The following is a 15,216-nucleotide window of genomic DNA, read 5'->3' on the forward strand; positions in this document are numbered from 1 at the left end:
TGTATTTCAATTTCTATTTTATTATTTCCAACGTCATATTATCTTCGTCTCTAACACTTTATAAAACATTTTTTCTTCTAATTTTTCAATTAAATAATTGATAACCTCAAAATACCCTTTTTATTTGTTCACTAATTTAAACATTTTCACTTAAGATACATATAATATCTTTACTAAAAATTTTTACTTTTCTCAGCCTTTAAAATAAATAGATTCTTTTTCCTATCAATTGCTTTTACATTAATATTCATACTGCTACGTCCACCGCTAACACCATCACTCGTTGTCGCCGTCACCGGCATATCACCCGGGCATTTGTCTAATTACTTTTAAACTACTTGAATCTTTATAATGAAAGACTTATAAAAATAATTAAATATCCCTATCAAATATAAAAAATAGGAATTGAACATTCATATAAAAAAACCAAAAATACAAATTACAAAGATCATTTCACTATTCTGATATAAGCTATTTAAGTACATTATCTTCAAGTTAATCAAATAACAAAAACTTTTGAATAGTTTAAACAAAACTCAATTTAAGTTTTGTGTAATAAAAATGTTTGAGATAGTTAGAAAAACAGTTTGACTATCTAAAGTATGGATGACATCCGTAGGTAACGAGTATAAATGTCTCTTTTTCATTACCATGTCCAGGGTTTTTTATGATACATCAATTCGCGGGTATCCATTAACGGGTAATATATTTTATCTATGTTCATGATCTGCGATTATACAAATTCACGGGTAGATCCACGAGTTTTTTAGTTAATTTATTAACGCCCTTGCCATACGGGTATTCAATGAAGCATTAGTCTGGTTTTTATTTAAGGTATTTCATACAACAAAATACAAATAGTGTATTATAAAGAAACTAAATGAATACGAAATTCAAATGCTACACAAACAAAGTTTTTCAGATTCTATGTCAAATAGCAATACATCGGACACTATCACACTAATATATATCACAAGTATAATATAAATTGTATATAAAATTTAATAAGAGTATGCGGGTTTAACGGTATTTTACGGATATATCCACAAGTCTCTTACATGGGTATCGCGGGTTGGCGGTACAGATATAACCATGACAGATATAGTATGTGTCTTATTTGTTCGTGACCCGCAAACGGGCACATGTTTACACCCGTTATCCATCCACGGTAACATTTATTGAAATTACTTGTTCATAACGGATGGGTATCCGCGTATTATGGGTTTTTTTCGCCTGTTGTCACCCCTAATCTAAACACAACTTTCACTGAATACTTTAAATAAATAATTTTTTTTCTACTTGCGAGATTAAAATATATATAATGAAAAATATGACTATTAAATTAAGGTGTTGGTGTATAAATGGTTCTATTATAATTTTTCAAAAAGTGATTTGTCATAAATTCAATTAGACTTATGCTTGTGTAATGCAGCGGCGTGGGGATAATGATGGCGGAGGTGGTGGTGTTGATGGTGGTAGGGGCGACGACGGGGGCGGCGATGGTGGTGAATGTAAAAGTAATGATGTTTAAGGTGGTATTATAGTTATTTTAAATGTTGGAGGATCTATACTGTAAATTATTTTATTAAGGGTATAATAAGTATATTATATAGAGATGTTTAAATTAATGAATAAAAGGGAAGGGTATTTTTGGTTTTTCAAAAATAAAAATTAAGAAAGAAAAAAGGTGATTTATTTTATTACATAGTATAAATTAAGTCATTGAGGAGGTAATTAGGATTAAAAGACTCGCTAAAAATTTCACATTGAATTAAGCAGTACGTTAGAGTTTCGTATATCCAGTTTGGCACATTCAAAAACTGATTCCCTTGTTTAAATATTTGGTTGAATCATGTGATACGTTATACGTAGTTTCATTCTACCCGGCAATGGAACAAGATAATAACCCAAATAAAACTTTCATTCTTGTCACAACTTTGTACCATGAAGTAGAATTGAAAACATTCACATACAACAATTGTCATTATCACATACAACAATTGCGTTTTCGAAGTCTCCCTCGGTCCATTTATATGTCTCCGAGTAAACAACAATATCGAGGGTGCCTTTATTAGAACAATATATCCTGTTAAGAGTTGCATATGATTCCATTTTACATTAACTAACAATACTAAAGTAGAGTCTGTGTGATGGAAAAAAAGTTTGATAAGGAAAGGGAAAAAAAATGTCATATCACAAAGCCAAACTTCGATAATGTACCCTGTATTCTAGAGCAATATACACATTAATTTGGTTAACCTAACTTATTGGGTGAGAGGGATGGATTTCTTGGTTTAGTGAAACATGTAAATAAAGACGGTTTACTTGATGCTCCGGCCTCCAAGACAAACCTTTTTTTCTTTCCAACTTTTTTGATCATATTAATATTAATTTTTGTCAAATTTACAATGCGTAACATCTTTATCAAAATATGATACGAGGAGAATGCATATATAAGTTAACACAAAAATTCATATAGGGTAGTCTGCTCACTATTGTTTGCTTTTAGCTTGTAATTAAATTTTTGATGAGTATGAGTTTAAGTTGGATAAGATATAACACTAGACACCTCACAATATAATGATGAATCTATACACATATTCTAAATTACAAGATGTAGTCAGTGAGCTGTTATATGTGATTTAATAGAAAAACCTACAGAACATGTCACTCTAGAAAATCAAAGTCATGACCTAAGATAAAACCATAAATAACTCGAGCCAGTTGATTAATCTTTAATTGTCAAATAAAAGAATTAGACATGAAAACAAGAATTACATTCAAACCCGTTTCATTTAATGGGTATAAAAGAAAACATTTTCTGTGTTTTATATTACATGTATACATTCTTTTACATTTTTACAATTAAAATATTACATATCACTTATATTTCGACTCCCAGTTAGTAATACTCAATTAAACACACTAGAAATAATTATATCGTTTGGTATAATAAAATGAAAATGGTGAAAATAAAATAAGAAATTTCTCTTGTTTGGTTGGATAAAAAATGCTAAATGGAATCAAAAATTAAGAATTGAAAAACACTTTCATTCTCGTAATTCTTTGCAAAATGATGAGGAATGGTATGAATGAAATCAACTTACATTGTTTTTCTTTTCATTTGTTTTGTCTATTAATTTTGATTATTTATATTATAATAGAGTGATTATATTATACCAAACAATGAAATTTTTTTTCTTTTCAAATAGTTATTATCTTTTAATCATTTCTATTCTCTATTTAATTTCTATTTTTTTATAATTCCCTTTTACAAAACATTTTTATAATATGATAATTAGAGTAGATGAGTGATTCACAGTAGTTTTTATTATGATATTAAATTGTTTTAAACGGTTTATTCCTTACGAGAATCATACCCGCGCATTGTGACAACAGTGGAAGTGGTGACGGGGGTGATGTAATGGCGGCGGTGGCGAATAATATAGGTTGTTAATGTAATTTGGTTTTGATGAAATGTTGAAACTTAAATGGCTAATTGACTAAAAAGTTACCTCAACTTGTCATATTTCACTTTATTGAGGTTAAATGAAAAAAGTGTCCTATGTTGGGGACAAAAACCGGTTAAAACATCTATTATAGGTCCGGACCGGCTGAGGCATCATGTAGGGTCGGTCATTACTTACGTGGCAATCATGTGTACACCAAGAACCCCACTTAACAATATTATATTTAGATTTAAATCAGAAATAAATACTTCCATTCTTTTTCACCTCACTCTCCCCCTTTTCAGATCCCGGCAAACCCCACCGTCGGACCGCCACTACATACTTCTTACGACATTATTAACAACCCTTTTGATTTCGAATACATCTTTCATTTAATCACATGACCATATATCCAATTTGATTTCATTAATATAATAATAAAATAAGAGGAGAAAAAGAAAATCAACGAAATTGATCAACAACTTCTCTCATCAATTCAATCACCCATTATACATCGAATAAATCGGAAATTCATAAGGATTTGACCGCAGTAACATTATGAACATAATGATATGTTCAGATTTCCGATTGATGAGGTTTCATTGACAGTTGAGTTTTCTAGCGAGTGGTGAATTTTCCGATGAGGTTCAAAATTACTTTTTGCTGGTCAGTGTTTGTGCGGATTGGATTTCTGAGTGTTTTGGTACGGATTTTGTGTCTTACTGTTTTTGGTCAAGATTTGTTCGCGATCAATTTCTGAGTGTTTTGGTGTCAATTTTGTGTCTTAATTAAGAGAAACGGGGGAGTAATCAAGGTTTTCATTATTATATTAATTAAAAACGCATTTATATCAGTTTCGTTGATTTTCTTTTGATTTCGATCAAGAAGAGCAATTTGATTTTGAATAAAAAACCTTAACCGCTTGGTTTTTTCATTCTCACCGCCGCTGACCACCACTGCTCCGCCAAAAGTTGTAACCGCCGACGTGAACATCACCATCACTTTAAATGGGTCTAATATATTATGTGAGAGTTTATACATATGTGAGTTTTGAGATATTAATGTTTGTTAATTGAATAGGAGATAAGATTTGAAATGAAAATGGATTTGGATTTGAATTTAGAAAATGTTATGATTTTGGGTGGTTTGATTTTTATCTTTTGCATTTGAGATAGATGTTGATATGAGATGATATAAATATGATGACATGGTATACAATTTATTATCTTTTTTTCATTTATTTAATATAAATTAAATTAAAAGTAAATTATGATCGATAATTTGTTGCTTAGGTCACAATAAATGTTTTAACCAGTTTTTGTCTCCAACATAAAACACATTTTTGTCTTTTATCTTTTAACCTCGATAAAATAAAAAGTAATAAATTGAAGTACTTTTCCATCCATTAGCTCAATATAAATATATCAACATTTGTATCTGTATTTCTTTATTATTGGGAAAGTTGTGAATCGAAAATAGTATATTTAATTATTTCTTTTTATGAAGAACTGATTTAATTTAATATTATTAATTAATTGAGAAAAAAAAAGTTTTGATTTTGGAAAGCACCACCTATTTATGGCATGCTTGTATTGCTTCCTCATACATAACGTGCAACAATACACCCCCTCCTTTTCTCTCTCAAAATATCAAAAAAAATCAAACCTCAACAAATTATTATTTATTTATTTTTCTATTTTTTCATTCTTCTCCCAATTTATTTGAAATAAAAATTTGATTTCATATTCTATAAAATCATAAATTTTCATCTCAATTTGCATAAATAAAACTAAATATTAAAAAACCAAATGGATGGAATATATCTAAAAACAGGGTTTATAGGAATCACAACTCCGATCACCACCACCACCGCCGGCGAGCTGCGTAAACCGACATCTCAAATCACCACCGCCAGCGTCCACCGTACAACCACCACTGCAATTTCGTCGGAAAACCCATCAGTATCAAAACCATGGGGCTTTTCTTTAAAATTTCCATTCAATTCCTTATTCAACAAAAACGCGGTGGCCGTAAACGACGGCGTATCGGTTGACGGAAATGAAGAATCAAATGAAGAAGAAATTGAAAATGAAAATGAAAATGATTTGAATTTGAAAAATGAAAACTGGGTATTGAAAATACTTCATGTAAGATCATTGTGGAATGATAAAAAACAAGAAAGTTGTAATGATAATGGTGAAGATCAAGATTCTAAAAAGGAGGTTGCTTTCGATGAAATGGAGTGTGATTCTTGTAGAGTTGATGATGATGAAAAAGATGAAGAAATCGAATTCGATAAGAATTCGTTTTCGAAATTGCTTAGAAGAGTTTCTTTGACTGAAGCTAGATTGTATTCTCAAATGTCTTATTTGGGGAGTTTAGCTTATTCAATACCTCAAATTAAGGTAACCTTTTTCCATTCTTTCTACAATTTTTTTTTTAATTATTATATAGTGTTTATGTAGGTGTTTGTCGAAATGACTAAATGGTGATTCCTTAAGAAATTATTATAAAAGTTTCAATTTTGATAAAATGTTGCTCTATTATTATTATTATTTGTTTTTGAAGGTGTTATGAGGATGTTTAGATCTAGGATTTTTATATGTTCAATGAATTGATTTTTAGCAATTTGGGTTAAGTTTGTTTTCCATATTCTCAATTTCCATATTCTCGACTAGTATCTGTTGATGATGATATGACATGTCACATAATAGCTGCCTAGATTTGAACATTAAAAAACAAATGCAAAAGAAAGTTACCCGAAGAGAGGAAATGTGCATAGTGTGTTCCACCAAAATGTAATTTTCCTCTTAGTGATTAGTAATGTTAATGGTTAGGGATCTTTAATTGAAAGAGCTATAATTATTCTTACTATTATTTGCAATGTAGTTGGAATCTGGGTAGCAATCAAATTGTTTCTCGGGCTATTTGAACATAGGTTTAGAAAGAAGCTTTTTATGTAGTGCTATTTACAATCAAAATTAGATCTTGATATATGTTTTTTTGTTTCTCTGTAGCCTGGGAATCTACTGAAACATTATAGACTGCGGTTTGTTACTTCATCGATAGAAAAGAAAGCCCAGCTGGCTGAAAAAGCTGAGAAAGAGAAGGAGCAAAAGGCCATTCAGGAAGGAAAGGATAGCAATATGGAAAAGGAAGATGATGAGACATTGAAAGCTGAGAAAGAAATAGTCTCAGAAGTAGAAGAAACCCCACAGAAGGCTGAAGACGAAAAGGAGAAGGAAGGTAAGAATCTGATAAGTGCTTCTATAGCGTATCATATTGCAGCCTCGGCTGCTTCTTATCTGCATTCTCAAACAAAGAGTATCATTCCTTTTAAGTCTTCTGAAAACAAAAGTGGTGAAGGTGGTATGACAAAAGCAGAGGTTGCTTCGTTAATGGCAACCACCGATTCGGTGACTGCTGTGGTTGCTGCTAAGGAAGAAGTGAAACAGGCAGTTGCTGATGATCTGAAGTCAATGCATTCCTCGCCTTGTGAATGGTTCATATGTGATGATGATGAAAGTATGACCAGATACTTTGTCATTCAGGGCTCTGAATCACTTGCATCATGGCAAGCTAATCTGCTTTTTGAGCCTATTCAGTTTGAGGTATAACTTTCGTGAATATTTGTAATTTTTTAATTATGTATCTTGTTCAAAAGACATCTTTAACTAAGGTACTGTTATGTTCAGGGATTGGATGTGATTGTGCATAGAGGTATATATGAGGCTGCAAAGGGCATTTACGAGCAAATGCTGCTTGAAGTACATGCACACCTTGAACGTTATGGAGATCGTGCAAAGTTCCGTTTCACTGGGCATTCTCTTGGAGGAAGCTTATCGTTGCTTGTAAATCTCATGTTGTTGATAAGGGAACAAGTTCCTCGTTCTTCTTTACTTCCAGTTATAACATTTGGTGCACCCTCAGTTATGTGTGGAGGAAACCGTTTGCTTCATAACCTCGGGTTACCTAAAAGTCATCTCCAAGCAATAACAATGCATCGTGACATTGTACCCCGAGCTTTTTCTTGTAGATACCCAGGTCGTGTAGCTGAACTTCTAAAGGCGGTAAATGGAAATTTCCGAAATCACCCATGCCTCACTAACCAGGTACCAAAATGTTATGCTGTTTTTACTTTTTATTAGGAGTTTGGGTTTGGTTAAATTTTTGTGCACTAGTCCTTTATATAGTCAGACAATTTGTTAATTCCAGTAATTTGTTTCTATGGCAGAATTTGTTATATGCACCAATGGGAGAGTTCTTGATTCTGCAGCCAGATGCAAAACATTCACCAAATCACGATCTCCTTCCTTCGGGTAGTGGTCTGTATATTTTGACCTCCCCTGTATCAGATGTGATAGAAGCCGAGAAGCAAACAAGAGCTGCACAGTCCGTGTTCTTGAACACACCTCACCCGCTGGAGATCTTGAGTGATCGTGGCGCGTATGGTTCAACAGGTACAATTCAAAGGGACCATGATATGGAATCATACCTGGTATCAGTTCAGAGTGTGATCCGTCAAGAGCTCAAATCTGTAAGAAAAACTAGACGAGAACATCGCCGACGTGCTTGGTGGCCTTTGGTGGCATCACGCGACAATGATCTGGGTCCTATTGGAGCAGATCAAAGTCAGGTCAAGTTCACAGGTGTATTGCAGACAGGAAGCGAGTCTGTGAAAAGATTCACGAGGCTGGTTGCATCTGAACATATGCATTTCTTTGTAATACTTTTGCTCCCTGCAAGATTGTTGTTTGTTCAAGCATGCAATGTGATGCGCATTGGTTAGATAAGACGCATCCGACGATCCAGCAATTCATTTAAGTATGGGTAAAAAAATTATTCTTTATTGGTTAATATTGATCGGGAAATTACCATGAACGGAAAAAGTAATTATACATTTATATATATATAAAATTTAGATCGTTGATATGTTGATTAAAATCGACTTTCTTCCTAGTCATGTCGTTTTTATGTGTTTGTAAAGTGTGCATTTTATTTTGTATTAGGAGGTTATTTGGTTAATGATTACTTATACGAAAGTAATATAACGACTTGTAGCGTATGAAGAAAATGCATGTTGCGTAGGTGCAACAACCTTTGATTTGTAAAATGTTGGAATCAAGTGGGCAGCAACATCACATAAATGTCATTTTATGGTTTAAAAGTAAAAGACTATATAAACTTGATAAGGACCACGCGTAGACAATAAAGGAGACAAAATAAAGGTCATGGTCCGGATCCTTTTGGTCCCTTCCAACAAGCCATCTTGGCTGATTATATGGAGATTGAACCACTTGATTTGTGGAGTCAGCTTTGGATATATACAAACCAAGCCATGTTGCCTTTTTTTGAAGTTTTTGTTGCCCTATGGCTAGGGTGGCTTCCATTTCAAATCTAAGTGGATATGTACACGTTCTCAGCAAATGGTCTATATCCACAATGTCTCCTGTGAGCTTATACACTCGTGTAGGACCAAGTTTCCTGGAAAGTTCATGGAATGGTGCCAAGGTGATGGCAACCAATCAAACGATACCAATATAGAAATATAGTAATCGTAATAGTAATATTAGTAATACATAACATTTATGACCAACTATTGAAAATTCTAAATATATAAAAATAAGAAGGAAAAAAAAAAACAAATCAAGGAACCGTCCATGTGAGTAAATCAAACAACTCATTTGAAAACTTGTCTCACGGAGATTAGGACAGTCTGAGTTTCAACCATTGGATCGATTTGTAATAACATCGTTGACCCAATTTTAAAATCTGCTAATATTATTCCCACATTGGTGGATGGGCAACAAAGAGGCAGTGGCGGACTTAGGATTCCAAATGACCCGTAGCACAATTACACGGATGATACCTACCCCAAATTATTCTTTTGGTACAAACTTTTAAATTTCCACTCGGACCATATCTAAACTTGCATTTTTCACACTCATCATACCCAAAGTTTCACTTTTCCACTCGGACCATACATGTCTATTTGGCCGTTTCAAGCCACGTGTCGTGCACGTGAGGTATCAAACACGTAATTACATGTATCATTCGTGTAATATATTCTAAAACTAGTTACTAAGAATTTTAAAGTTTTATTTATATTTATTTATTAAGTTGGATAGATATGATATTTCATATGGGAAAATTATACTTTTTTATATTTTTGTATTATCTTTTGAATAAACTTTCATTAAGAAGATACAAATAAATTGTAAAAAAAAAAACTAAAATTAAAAACAAAAAATGATACAAATAAGTTGTAAAAAGAAAAAAAACAAAAACAAAAAATAATACAAATAAGTTGTAAAAATGAAAAAATAAAATTAAAACATCCTCATTATTCTCATTCTTGTTTCATCAATAAGATAAATAATAATAATAATCAAAAAGCTTTCTATGCATGATTGAATAAAAATAATAATAATAATAATAATAATAATAATAATAATAATAATAATAATAATAAAACTTTTAAAAGAAAATTCTTCATAATAAATATTTTTACGGTCTAAAACTTCTAACATCAAGTGAAAGTAAAACAAAAAATCAAATGTTTTGAAATAAGAGAGGATATCAGATGCTTGATTTCGGTTAGATAAAGTGGCACCATCCTATTTAACATACGTAAGCACCTTAATAACTTCAGGAAACAACTTCATCAAACTCGTGTATAAACTATAATTGTGTGGTTATGATTGGGCCACAATTATAAAAGTATTTACAATTAAAATATTACAATTAAATTAGTAGGTATTTATTTCCACCTTTTTTTTTTCCTAAACGATGTATAAAATGTAAATGTTTTTTTTTTACCAGTATCCTATTTTTTTTAGACCCGTAGCACCAATACATAACATAACATAAAAAGTTTTAAAAAAATTTCACTTGACGGACGAAACGGACCCGTAGCCTCGACTACCCCTACATTTTATGTCGGTCCGCCCCTGCAAAGAGGAGTAGGCATAATAAATAAATTATATAAGACGAGCATAGTACCCGCGCAATGCGACGACAGTGGTGGGGAAGGCGGTCTAGTGGTGTCGGTAATGGTACTATTCGTGGTAGTGGTTGTGTCAAGTGGTATAAGTTGATGTAATTGTGATAGTAAAAATTTATAGAAGATAAGAGCTTAAAGTGTTAATTATTAAAATAAAAATTTAGAGTGTAAATTAATTCATTAAGGGCTAAACTTAAAAAGTCAAGGGCAATTTTGGTAATTCAAAGATAGAATTACCTAAAATAGAAATTAGGCTTTTTCTTTATAAGAGAATATAGATATAGATATAGATATTGGGTATAGTATGGTGAAAACCATCCTTGCGCTTGGGGCAAAGACGCAGCCAGTGAAGTCAAAATCGAGACACGTCAGTTCCTGGTTGAGAACTATTTCCAAACCCCCTCCTCGGCTTAGGCTTTGCTTTGGCCGTCGAGAATATTTGGAAGGACTCCCTTCTTGAAGGGTTAAGTCTTACATTTTTCTTTAGTCCAATTTATATATGTGACTTAAGTGTTACCTTGGCTAAAAGCTGACACCATTATATAAAGGGTGATTACGGACTAAATAAATCCTTAAATTAGTTATGTGAACTCTGAACTTATTGTAATGTACACCGGATCTACGAAAATAGATCACAAACTATTGAGTGCGGAATGGTGCCAAGGCGATGGGAGTCAATCAATGATACCAATATAATACTAATACATAACATAGTATATACGACCAACTCTTGAAAACACAACTCATTCTGAAAACTTGTATCGAGGAGACGAGGACAATATGAGTTTCAACCATTGGATTGATTTGTAGTAACATCGTTGGTAATGGTGTTGCAACTGCAACGTTGTTTGGGCACATTCTTAGTGTGTACTACTACGCTGACTGGGAAATCGTTTAATAGTTGTTTGGTCATAATCCATTAGTTTATATGTTTTTTAGGTTCTTGGTACTTACTATGTTGTATCTTTACCCTTTAGTTGATAAGTTTAGACAGTTCATTCATAAAACTCCCAACACAACACTTACAAATTTTTACGAATAGAGTAGCATACTGAGTGCGCAACCTATGCCTTAAAAGAAAGTAGAAACATTAATTTGCTAAATTTACAAATGAATCGATTATACAGAACAGTTATCATGTTTCACAAGTCTAACAAAATCCAAAGGCTAAATGGAAGGCACTTGTGCCTGTGCATTGGTCTAAACTCCAAACCACTGTATGCCATTTGCTAATGTATCTAAAGCATAAGAACCTGATGATGAATTGGACCAGTAATTTCATTTGTATTACTGCACCTTTTTCCTGCACACGGTACACATTCTCACCAAAGTTCTCACTGTTCACTCTTCAGTATCGAGCTATTTATTGTCTAAGTTCCTCTATATTTGCAAGTCTTTAATTTCAAAAACTAACCCAGCTCGGCTTACTAATCACGTTACAATTGTGGCAGATTCTCAGATCAGTAGAGTTCCTTTAAACAAACAGAACTTTATTCACATTAAGAATATGACCAATCTTCAAGACAAGGTGACACATAACGATACAGATCTGTATATATGGCCCATCGTGTGGTTTGTACGGAATTAAGTTCAGGTATCTCCTCCATAGAGGCATATCATTAGGTTATAGACAAGCTAAATGACAGCTATCTGCTTTCTTTATAATTTCTTATAAATATGAATGTATCTGCTAATGGGTTGGTAGCCCATTGGTAAGGTCTTTGACCTAGGGGAAAACCACCAGGGTTCGAATCTCACTTCCTACATTGTAGGAGTGGATTATTATGGGGGGGTTTCGAGAGTCCTGGGTTTCATCCCAGGCTTGCGTGGTTCGTGCATCGCATACTGCCCAATTGGATGTCACTGTGGTGTCTCGAATGCTAACCGCTAATTACTAACTACTAACTCGCTGTTCAAAAAAATAAATAAATAAATAAAATATGAATGTATCTTCTACCTAATAGGATTGTCCATTATGGAAGAAAACACCCTGATTTACGCCTAGCAGCAGTAATCAAAAAGCACCACTATAAGTGTGAGACAACCAATAGCTGTGAATATCAGATTTTGACTTTATAACACTAATTTGCAGGCTAAAACACTTCAAACTTTGTTTTGTAACATCAATAAAGGGTCTAAAAAAAGATTAACTATGATAAAACAGGTATCACTTACTACAGCAGGAAGGAGCCACTGTGAGGAAAATGGTTCATATTATTGTCATCAACATACAAGCCACATTGTAACATGATGGGTATTTATTGTCTAGAGATCCATTTTGCCTGCTAGATACCATGAATGCATTGCAAGACTACCAAACGACATTATGTTAGCAAGAGACGACAGTCCATGAATCATCCCAAACTTCTTGTTCATTGCTGCTAGTTTCGGGTTTACCTTTGCAACTTCCTGGTTCTTTGTCCACCCAACTTCTTCTCCGATGTTCGATTCTCTCTCTACCTTGTGCCTTTGTTTCATCATCTAAATCCATAAAACTCATCATCAGAACGCATAACTTGACTCACAACTTGTAGGAATGGAATTGCAAAATTTATGGTTCACTTGAATCTATTTTATTGTTACTAACTCACACCAAACATATGGTCCCAACAAACTGAATATTAAGTACATAGAACCCGTCATATCGCAAGTTAGGTAAATGAATGAAAAACAAAAACACTTAGTTACCTCAATTGTCATGGGAGTAAACACGAATAAATTGGTGAGATTGAAAAAGAAAGCAGAAACCAAAAACCCTAACTGATACTTTTCAGCTGTTGAAGAAGACTTCCATGGATGGGTATACCCAAAACACCCAACCGCCACCGCACAACATATACCAACCATCATAAAATACGCCGGAAACATCTTGCTTTGCAGATTCCCAAACTGATGTCTTGGCAAATTCCTATACAAATAAAAATTTTAAAAAATAGTCAACTAATTTCACTGAAGATGCCAATTCCAACATGACAAGAATCTGACACGAAAATATGTAGCTTTGGGTTGAGGCTAAAAGGGATTAGGTCATGAGCAAACACAACTAAAATGGGTCGGGTTCAAGATAACATTTTTAAGCCGCTTTAAAACGAGCAACAAAAAAACTTAAACACTCCTATCGATTCATTTTTTTATTTTTTTTTTCAAGAATCCAGTATCCTCTTAATGAAAACTATATCTAGAGTCTTGAGCTTAATATCCATGATGTAGCTTTTAATTCTAGTTACTGTAATCATAAACTGGCGGGGCACTGCTTTGTTTATTAGACAAGTTAATGTAAAATTCAGCTTTTGGAGGTAATTATATATATATGATATGAACCCTAAAACACGACATGAATATTTAGCCCTAAATTCCAAACATCAAATAATCATATCATATATATATATTCAGTTACAATAAACACACATAAACATAGAATTAAAGAAATGGATAGTTATAAGATGATTAATAAATGAATTTACTTGAACATGATGATGCCACCGATGAAGGTGACCCAAAGTGCCGCACCCCAGGCAGTAGAGAAACACAAAAGGTGAGCAAGTTTAACAAAGGTTGTTATTTTTGCTGATTTTGATCCGAATGTTTCCGGTGAAAATATTACTCCGATTGCTAAGAAAGCAATCGCAGTTAGAAACCGTGTCATCCAAGCCATATTCAATTTGATAGGTGAATTTCTTTCTGGAATTTGGTATTGAAAACAAGGATTGGATTGGATTGGATTGAATTGAATTGAATTGAATTTTATGGTAAACCAAACCCACCCTTTTTACTTAACCACCTAACTCGCAGTCATTCAGTTTATTTGGTGTGGTTTTTGCTAATGTGCCATTCTAGTTTTATAATGTTCATTAATTACCATCTACTTTCTTTGATAAGCTCTTGGCGGTCCGTGTATCCGATTCCAACATAAAACGGGTTACGAAAAGATGAGATTAATAGAGTCTTAACCTTAATTTTCATTTTAAGATAAAGACTATTTGTAGAAAGACTTCCGGTCATAATGGTTATAATGTAAGAATGAATATATGATTTTTGTCAAACCTGTTAAACTTACATCGAGTATATGTTACCGATATTGAAAATAAATTAAATAACTTTTAGGCCATGTGAACTCACTTATAAACTTTTGTATGTTGTGATAGGGGTGTCTATCGGATAATACTTAAGTACAAGCTTACCAACCCGAACCAAAACTCAAACCTTTTGGTGATATTTCAAAAAAATTGAAATTATTTAGACAATGTTGTTCAAAGTGTATTTTTTTTTTAAACAAACGAAGAGCCAGACCACATGTATCCGGACTGAATACGGTGGGCCTACCCGATCCCCTCTTTTCGCCCGATCCACCCGATAAATTCAACTCGCTCGCCAATAATATTAGCTAGTAATAACGCTCAAGATGGGATTCGAACGTGTGACCCGTGCTACAACATCCGGGGTGTCCAACCACTGCGCTAGCAAGTGAGCAGGATTCGTAGTTCAAATTATCATATTGACAATTCAAACATATACTATTAGCTATTTTGTTGATTTTTTTGAAACAAGAATATTTGTATTTGATTTTAACCATTTGATTTATTGATCACTGAAAGAGTTACAAATTAAAGTTACTCCATTATTTTCAATCAAAACTGAAAGACATTCATTAGTTCGTAAACCAAAGAAAAGTGCTGGTCTGAATTTCTTTCATAGCAAATCGAATTGGATTTACAAAGTTTATTAATCTGATAAATTTAGTGAATGTCACCAAATGATAGCTTT

At 33.0% G+C, this 15,216-nt stretch overlaps 2 protein-coding genes and 1 non-coding gene across 3 annotated transcripts; 2 read left to right on the forward strand and 1 right to left on the reverse strand.

Annotated features, from left to right (window-relative positions):
- The first annotated feature begins 5,202 nt into the window (after window positions 1-5,202).
- LOC122591267 (phospholipase A1 PLIP2, chloroplastic-like) lies at window positions 5,203-8,393 on the forward strand. Its single transcript, XM_043763505.1, has 4 exons — window positions 5,203-5,854; window positions 6,467-7,060; window positions 7,145-7,561; window positions 7,684-8,393. The coding sequence occupies exons 1-4, from the start codon at window positions 5,258-5,260 to the stop codon at window positions 8,236-8,238; spliced, it is 2,163 nt and encodes a 720-aa protein (XP_043619440.1). The 5' UTR covers window positions 5,203-5,257; the 3' UTR covers window positions 8,239-8,393.
- A 2,375-nt stretch (window positions 8,394-10,768) lies between these two features.
- LOC122594717 lies at window positions 10,769-10,923 on the forward strand. The gene has a single exon (XR_006323080.1). It is a non-coding gene; the product is annotated as a U4 spliceosomal RNA (small nuclear RNA).
- Window positions 10,924-12,500: 1,577 nt separating this feature from the next.
- Window positions 12,501-14,269, reverse strand: LOC122592592 (transmembrane protein 205). The gene is made up of 3 exons (XM_043764861.1): window positions 13,917-14,269; window positions 13,141-13,360; window positions 12,501-12,933 (listed from the first exon to the last, which is right to left on the reverse strand). Exons 1-3 carry the CDS (start codon window positions 14,105-14,107, stop codon window positions 12,718-12,720), a joined length of 627 nt encoding a protein of 208 aa, XP_043620796.1. The 5' UTR covers window positions 14,108-14,269; the 3' UTR covers window positions 12,501-12,717.
- Between the last annotated feature and the right edge of the window lie 947 nt (window positions 14,270-15,216).

The sequence above is a fragment of the Erigeron canadensis genome, chromosome 3 (genome assembly GCF_010389155.1).
Source record: "Erigeron canadensis isolate Cc75 chromosome 3, C_canadensis_v1, whole genome shotgun sequence".
Classification (NCBI taxonomy): domain Eukaryota; kingdom Viridiplantae; phylum Streptophyta; class Magnoliopsida; order Asterales; family Asteraceae; genus Erigeron; species Erigeron canadensis.

Coding starts and splice junctions, on each gene's coding strand:
- LOC122591267 (XM_043763505.1), top strand. CDS start 5,258: ATGGATGGAATATATCTAAAAACAGGGTTTATAGGAATCACAACTCCG. Junction 5,855..6,466: donor ATTCAATACCTCAAATTAAG/GTAACCTTTTTC, acceptor GTTTCTCTGTAG/CCTGGGAATCTACTGAAACA. Junction 7,061..7,144: donor TTGAGCCTATTCAGTTTGAG/GTATAACTTTCG, acceptor TGTTATGTTCAG/GGATTGGATGTGATTGTGCA.
- LOC122592592 (XM_043764861.1), bottom strand. CDS start 14,107: ATGGCTTGGATGACACGGTTTCTAACTGCGATTGCTTTCTTAGCAATC. Junction 13,361..13,916: donor GGTGGCATCATCATGTTCAA/GTAAATTCATTT, acceptor TTATTTGTATAG/GAATTTGCCAAGACATCAGT. Junction 12,934..13,140: donor TTACTCCCATGACAATTGAG/GTAACTAAGTGT, acceptor TTATGGATTTAG/ATGATGAAACAAAGGCACAA.